At 37.6% G+C, this 8,338-nt stretch overlaps 1 protein-coding gene across 1 annotated transcript; it reads left to right on the top strand.

Annotated features, from left to right (window-relative positions):
- Positions 1-5,497: 5,497 nt before the first annotated feature.
- LOC101684144 (olfactory receptor 2G3) lies at positions 5,498-6,502 on the top strand. Its single transcript, XM_004778435.2, has one exon. It carries the CDS (start codon positions 5,498-5,500, stop codon positions 6,500-6,502), a length of 1,005 nt encoding a protein of 334 aa, XP_004778492.2.
- The last annotated feature ends 1,836 nt before the right edge of the window (positions 6,503-8,338 follow it).

Genomic DNA, 8,338 nt, shown 5'->3' with positions numbered 1-8,338 from the left:
TGCTGATTTCAATGTCATTCATTCATCTATTCATTTATTCAATTGCTGAGGCTAGGACTTCCATTACTATGTTAAATAACAGTTCTGTAGTGGATGTCCATGTCTTGTTCATGACCATAGAGGAGAAGCTCTTAGTTTTTTCTAATTAGGGATAACATCAGCTGTGGGAATTTCATGTATGGCCTTTATTATGTTGAGGTATGTTCCCCTCTAATTTTACTTTGTTGAGGGTTTTTATCAAGAATGTATGTTGTGGGGGCACCTGCGTGGCTCAGTGGGTTAAAGCCTCTGCCTTCAGCTCAGGTCATGGTCTTAGGGTCCTGAGATTGAGCCTTGCATCAGGCTTTAAGCTCAGTGGGGAGCCTGCTTCTTCCTCTCTCTCTCTGCCTGCCTCTCTGTCTACTTGTGATCTCTATCAAATAAATAAATAAAATCTTAAAGAAAAAAAAAAAGAATGGATGTTGTGGGACACCTGGGTGGCTCAGATGGTTAGGCATCTGCCTTCGGCTCAGGTCATGATCCCAGGGTCCTGGAATTGAGCCCCACATCAGTCTCCCTGCTCATCAGGGAGTCTGCTTCACCCTCTCTCTCCCCACTCTCTGCTCTGCTTGTGTTCTCTCACTCTCTCTGTCAAATAAACAAATAAAATCTTTAAAAAAAAAATGGATATTGTGGGGTGCCTGAGTGGCTGAGTGGATTAAAGCCTCTGCCTTCAGCTTGGGTCATGATCCCAGGGTCCTGAGATTGAGCCCTGCATCGCACACTCTACTCAGCAGGGAGCCTGCTTCCTCCTCTCTCTCTGCCTGCCTCTCTGCCTACTTGTGACCTCTGAGTGTCAAATAAATAAATAAAATCTTTTTTTTTTTAAAGATTTTTATTTATTTATTTGATAGAGAGAGATCACAAGTAGGCAGAGAAGCAGGCAGAGAGAGAGAGAGGGAGAAGCAGGCTCCCCGCTGAGCAGAGAGCCCGATGTGGGGCTCGATCCCAGGACCCTGAGATCATGACCTGAGCCGAAGGCAGAGGCTTAAACCACTGAGCCACCCAGGTGCCCCAAATAAATAAAATCTTTAAAAAAATTATAAAAAAAATGGATGTTGTACTTTGACAAATGGTTTTCTTGCATTTATTAAAATGCTTATATGGTTCTTATCTTTTCTCTTATTGATGTGATATATCAGGTTAATTGATTTGGGAATATTGAACCACTCTTATGACCCAGGAATAAATCTCATGTAGTTGTGGTGAATATGTTTTTAATATATTTTTAAGTGGTGTTTGCTAAATATTTTATTTATTTACTTATTTGTTTATTTATTTATTTATTTATTTATTATAAACATGTGTTTTTATCCCCAGGGGTACAGGTCTGTGAATCGCCAGGTTTACACACTTCACAGCACTCACCATGTTTGCTAAATATTTTATTGAGAACTTTTACATCCATGTTCATCAGGGTGTTGGTCTATAGTTCTCCTTTTTAATGAAGTACTTAACTAATTTTGGTATCAGGGTAATGCTGGTGTCATAGAATATATTTGGAAACTTTTTTTTTTCCTTTTCTATATTTTGGAATAGTTTGAGAAGAATTTGGTATTAAGTCTTTAAATGTTTGGTAGAATTCACCTATGAAGCCTTCTGGCCCTGGACTTTTGTTTGGAGATTTTAGATTACTGATTCAATTTATTTGCCAGTTTTTGATGTACTCAAGTTTTCTATTTCTTCTTGTTTCAATTTTGACAAGCTTTATGTTTCTGAGAATTTATCCATCTTCTAGGTTGTCTGGTTTGTTGTCATCTAATTTTTCATAGTATTCTTTTATAATTGCATTTCTGTGGTGTGCATAGTTATTTCTCCTTTCTCCTTTATCGTTTTATCTATTTCACTTCTTTTTCTCTTTTTCTTTTTCCTTCCTTCCTTCCTCCCTTCCTTCCTTCCTTCCTTTGTTCCTTAATATGTCTGGCTAAATGTTTATCAGTTTTATTGATTTTTTTTTTCCCAAAGAATCAGCTTCGGGGTTCATTAATTTTTTTTTTTTTGCCTTTTTAGTTTCCATAAAATTTATTTCTGTTATAATCTTTATTTATCTCCTTCTTTTGGTTTCGGGCTTTGGTTGTTCTTTTTATAATTTCTTTAGTGTGATGCTTGTTTTTCCATCAGAAATTTTTTCTTGCTTATTGAAGTAGGCCTGATTACTATAAACTTCCCTATTAGAACAATTTTTGTTGCATCCCTAAAGCTTTGGATCATTGTGTATTTATTTTTTTCTACACAGTGTTTGGTTCTTCTTTTATTTCCCTGGTTAACCCATTCATTGTTAGAAGAATGTTATTTAACCTGCATGAGTTTGTTTTCTTTACAGGTGTGTGTGTGTGTGTGTGTGTTTGACTTGCAGTTTTACAGAATTGTGGTCATAAAGGTTGCATCGTGTGCCTTTGATTTTCTTGAATTTCCTGAGGTTTGTTTTGTGGGCTACTATGTGATCCATTCTGAAGAATTTTGAGTGTGTACTTGAAAAATATGTGTATCCTGATGTTGAAGGATGGGATATTTTGAATATCTCAATTAAATCCATCTGGCCCAGTGTTTCATTCAAAGCCATTATTTTCTTGTTTATTTTCTATTTAGATATTTGTCCATTGATTAAAGTGATGTGTTGAAGTCCCATAGTTTTATTGTATTTTTCAATTATTTCCTTAATGTTTGTTATTAAACATTTTATGTATTTGGCTGCTTTCGTATAGGGTGCATATATATTTGTAATTGGTATATATTCTTGTTGAACTGTCTCCCTTGTGATTATGTAGTGTCCTTCTTTGTCTCTTGTTACAGTCTTTGTTTTAAAGTCTATTTTGTCGAATATAAATATTGCTATCCCAGCCTTTTTTTTTTTCTTGACATCTATTTGAATGATAGATGATTCTCCATCTTCTCACTTTTAATCTGCAGGTTTCTTTATATCTAAAATGGGTCACTGTTAGGCAGCATACAGATTGTTTTTTTTTTTTAATCCATTTTGTTATGGTATGTCTTTTGATTGGAACATTTATTCCATTTACATTCAAAGTAATTGATAGATATGTATTTATTACCATCTTATTACTTGTTTTGTGGTTTATTCCGAAGACCTTCTCTGATGTTGTCTTGTCTTTCATGGTTTGCTGATTTTCTTCAGTGATATTTTTGAAATTAATTTTCTTTATTCCTTGTGTATTGATTAGTAGTTATTGATTTATGGTTACTATAAGGTTTGTATATAAAACTTCTTCATAGGAGCAGTCTATATTAAGTTCATGGTCATTTAAAGTTGAACATTTTTTCCTCTCTCCTTTAACATCTTAGGTATATGTTAATTCATTTCATATTCTATTTTTTGTGAGTTCAATGACTGATTTTTTACAGAAATATTCATTTTTACTGCTTTTGTGCTTCCTACTTTTACATTGTCACTTTTGATCAGTCCCTTTCACTCAAATAATCCACTTTAATATTTCTTGCGAGTTTGGTTGAGTGGTCACAAACTTCTTTAGTTTTTGTTTGTCTGGAAAACTATCTTTCCTTCTATTCTAAATGATAACTTCACTAGATAGAGTGTTTTTGGCTACAGATTTTCCCATCCCACTCTTTGAATGTAGCATACTACTCCCTTCTGGTTTGCCAAATTTATGTTGAAAATCTCATGTTAGCCAGTGGGTTTCCATTGTAAGTTAATGATTCCTTTTTTCCTGCTGCTTTAAATTTTTCTTTTGTCTGTATTTTGCCAATTTAATTACAGCATATCTTTGTATGTCTCTGGTTTTGTTGCATAGGATGGGTTTCTCTGCTCCCCCTGAATCTCAGTATCTGTGTCCTTCCCAAGACATGGAAAGTTTTCAGCTATTATGTCTTTAAATAAATTTTCTGCTCTTTTTCTCTCTTCTTCTCCTGGCACTCCTTTGGTATGAACATTATGTTTGATAGACTCACTGAGTTCCCTAAATCTATTCTCATTTCGTATTCTCCTCTCTTTTGTTCAGCTTAATTACTTTCCATTACTCTGTTTTCTAGATTGCTACATTCCTCTGCTTCTTCCAGCTTACTCTTCATTCTATCAAGTATGTTTTCATTTTGTTTATTGAACCCTTTATCTCTGTGACATTATTCCTTATCTCCTCATGTCTTCCACTTTTCTCAAGTCCAGTGTTTTTATGATCACTGCTTAAAATTCTCTGTCAGATATGTTACCTGTATCTATTTCACTTAGATCACTGGCTGTGGCCTTGTTCTGTTCTTTCATTTTGGATAAGTTCCCATGTCTCCTCATTTTTCTGTCTCTGTGTGTCTGTTTCTCTGTGTTAAGAAAGTCATCTCTGTCTTCTCTTCTTCAAAGTAGTGACTATGCAGAAGAGGTTCTGGAGTGCCCTGCAGCACAGTGTCTGCTGTTCCCTAGAACCTGACATTTCAGGAGAGTCTTCTTTGTGTGTTGCTTATCCCCTGCTGTTCTGTCTGAGTCACTTTCCCTTACAGTGCAATTGTTTGCACTTCCTCTATGCCTTTTGTGGGCTATACTTGCTCTCTGTGGTGTTAGTAGGACACAGGCAAGCTAGCTTGAAGGGTTGTGCTCACTGGGAATCTTGGAAGTGCAGTGGTTCATGATGGACCTCTAGTCATATCCCAGGTCCCCTGAAGCACTGCAGTGACAGCCTGCTAGGCTGGCTGGTGATGTGAGGCTGGGTGTGCATGTCAGAATGGCTGGCCATAGCTGGGTCTGGTGTGCAATGTTGGCTGGGAGCACCTGGCTTGCCACATCCTGGTGGCAGCATGGAGGTTGGAAATGATGTACCAGCTGAGTGTGGTGTGGCAGCTGCATGGAATGCATAGTGACAGCTGTGCACCTGGTAGCTGGGCATGGCACATGGTGGCAGCCACAAAACCAAAAATTTAGTTTAAAATAAAAATTATTAAATATTTAATTATTCAACTTTGTTTTATAATCTCTAGATAAAGTTTTAAAACCATGAACACCTTACTTTTCTCCGTTGATATAGTGTACACAGAAGACTGTGTAAGAATGTGTTATAAAGAGGAAAGATGAGGAGAAATTTCCCATCCCCTTTTCTCCCTATGTTAAGAACTGAATATTGTGTTTTGCATGCATATTTTTATTGACAGTTAAAACCAGGGAGATGACACTTGCTTCTTTATTTTGAGAGATAGTTAATTTCAGTAGAAATGATCTCATTTTTTTTGATATATGTACACATTTACACTTGATTGGTTTTAGCAATTAGTGTCCAGACAACTCCAAAATTGAAAACACTCAAAAGTCTCAAAAATCTTGGAGAGTCATTGGACTTGATTGATATTCTGAATCAACTACATATTGAGGGTAAAAAATTAAGTTGCACAAGTTTGTTTCCTTCACCCCTTCAACTTGTACATTGTGATTCTATGATAAATTGTTTCACATGTACCTGTTCTCATTTCCCTCTTAGCAGAAACAGTTCCCTCTGTAGAAATGGAAAGGGCCAATGACAGTTCCCTGATGGGTTTCATCCTTCTAGGCTTCTCAGACCACCCTCACCTGGAGGCTGCACTCTTTGTATTTGTCCTTTTTTTCTACCTCCTGACGCTTGTGGGGAACTTCGCCATCATCATTATCTCATACCTGGATCCTCTTCTCCACACCCCTATGTACTTTTTCCTCAGCAACCTCTCACTGCTGGACCTCTGCTTCACCACTAGCCTCGCACCTCAGACCCTAGTTAACCTGCGAGGTCCAGAGAAGACTATCACTTATGGTGGTTGTGTGGTGCAACTCTATATTTCTTTAGCACTGGGCTCCACTGAGTGTATCCTTCTGGCTATAATGGCTTTGGATCGCTACATTGCTATCTGCAAGCCTCTTCACTATGTGTCTATCATGAACCCACGGCTATGCCAACAGCTAGCATCCATCTCCTGGCTCAGTGGTTTGGCTAATTCCCTGATCCATGCTACTTTTACCTTACAATTGCCTCTTTGTGGCAACCATAGACTTGATCATTTTATTTGTGAAGTACCAGCTCTTCTCAAATTGGCTTGTGTGGACACCACTGTCAATGAGTTGGTACTTTTTGTGGTTAGTGTCCTGTTTCTTCTAGTTCCCCCAGCACTCATTCTTATCTCCTATGGCTTCATTAGTCAAGCTGTGCTGAAGATAAAGTCAGTGGAAGCAAGGCACAAAGCCTTTAGCACTTGCTCCTCCCACCTTACAGTGGTAATTATTTTCTATGGCACCATAATCTACATGTACCTTCAACCAAGTAACAGCTATACTCAGGACCAAGGCAAGTTTATCTCCCTCTTCTATACCATGGTGACCCCAACCTTAAATCCTATTATCTACACTTTAAGGAACAAGGACATGAAAGTAGCTCTGAAAACACTTCTGTCAAAAAAAAAAAAAAATGTGCTCCCTACAAACATGATGTTCAAGGAAGTGTTTCCAAGACATGTAGTCAGTCACCCAGCTTCTATTTAGTCAAACAACATTACCATATTTCCCAATTTCATCCCAGTTAAACTTACACTCACTTAATCCAACAAGGGAGATTTTCCTCTTATACAGGTAACTAAACAAAATATATGCTTATTTAAATTCAGAGCTTGAGCCATGGGGAAGAGAGCTTTATATAGATTGTAGCCCTCACCACAAAGTTTATATTTTATTTCTGACATTTATTCTCAGGGAGTCAATAAAAGTAAATAATTACATATTTGCCAATTGTCTGGGTTGCAATTTACTTTTTGTTGTTGTTTTCATTTTGATGAATTATTTAGTGTTTTAACACTTAAATTTACTTTATAATGTCTCTTCATTAAAGCTTCATGTTGGAAAATAAGCACTTTATATATGTACTTCCCATACCAAGTCAGAAAAACATATTCTCATACTATCAATTTATTAAAAACAAGGATATCATAATAACTGTTCTTTTCCATATTTTCATTTAAAAACAACTACCAAGAAATACTAAGAGAAACAAAATATGCTAAGCATATTATTTTTCTTTTTTGTTTTACCCAAAAAGATAATACCTTATTCCCATTTCCAGGCTAGATTTCATTTCAGAAATAAGAAGCTGTGCCTTATCACTAGGTGACATTTTTCTTGACATTGTTTGTAAATAGAACATCCAAAAAATGGCAGTTTTCACACTCTTTTTATTGATATTTTCTCAGTTAAATGTGAATATTCAGATTCTAAAATACATATAGTAATTTTTATTTTCATTATAACTGCAAAACAGAAGGACTTACTGGGAGAAGGCCTGATGTAAGATGATAAGGAAGGAAGACCCTAAACATATCCTTCATAGATGCACCAAATCTACAGCAATTGATAGAGCAAATTCTCCTTAAAAGAACTGAGAATTGACTGAACAGCTTCTGTTCAACCAGAGAGGTCTCATAGGGAAGAGCAAAAGAGATAGAGATACAATAACAAAGTGAACCTCCACCCCTGATGTTGAAAACTGCCCTGGGGAGTGATAGTGAGAGTATGTGAGGATATTCACTTGCCCTGGGGCACAGAAAAAAGTTATGGCTTAAAGGAACAATGAGATATAAAGGATCAAGCCCTAAAACCCTGCCAAATGGTGGGGGAAGTGTTGAAAATCTTTCCAAATCACAGAGGCTGGCAAGTGCTGTGGTTATGGTCCCTATCTATCTTGATATTGCAGACACAACAGGTTCTGGGCACCCTACCCTGCCTGCTGCCTCAGGGATCTCTGGGACCCTATTTCACACCAGTCCTGGATGTCCCAAGGCACACAAAGTCATGAATTAAAACAGAAGCTAGACTTTAAATGGCCTAGCACTTAAAATCTGTCTACAGTGGAAAAATGGCTGGAACTCTCCCTGAGGCAGAGAAAATGGCAAACACCATGGTTTATGTTCTCTCTCTGCTATGATAATAGAGGGAACAGGGTCTAGGTTTTATAAGGAGACTTCTGACACAGTAATTCCCAGGCCACCGATCCATACCAGCCCAGATGATTAGGGGCACAGAAAAAAAAGCCAAAGTTTAAAAGAGCAACTAAAATATAGTCTGCTGAGGGTCAGGAGCAAGCAGGCACAGCCCTCACCACCACTCTGCTGTTCTCTCAGCCTCTATCAGAGTGGATGCCCCACACCTGTCAGTGATAAGCAGCCCCAACATCATGTCACAGCCCTGCCACCAGCTCAACCCTTGTATGTTCATCACCTTGTGGGGAACGGACATCACAATCACTGCAGGTATGATCATGGCTGTATCCTTCCTCTAGATTTGCCTCCTCATCCTCCTCATGCTACATTACTTGTGCTAGCACATGGA

Source organism: Mustela putorius, unplaced genomic scaffold, assembly GCF_011764305.1.
Source record: "Mustela putorius furo isolate JIRA1106 unplaced genomic scaffold, ASM1176430v1.1 tig00003914_pilon_pilon_pilon, whole genome shotgun sequence".
In the NCBI taxonomy this organism is placed as follows: domain Eukaryota; kingdom Metazoa; phylum Chordata; class Mammalia; order Carnivora; family Mustelidae; genus Mustela; species Mustela putorius.
Note: the sequence above shows the minus strand (reverse complement) of the source record. Positions and strands in the feature narration are given on the sequence as shown.

Bases quoted from the DNA above. Each gene is read 5' to 3' on its own strand.
- LOC101684144 (XM_004778435.2), top strand. From the start codon at position 5,498: ATGGAAAGGGCCAATGACAGTTCCCTGATGGGTTTCATCCTTCTAGGC.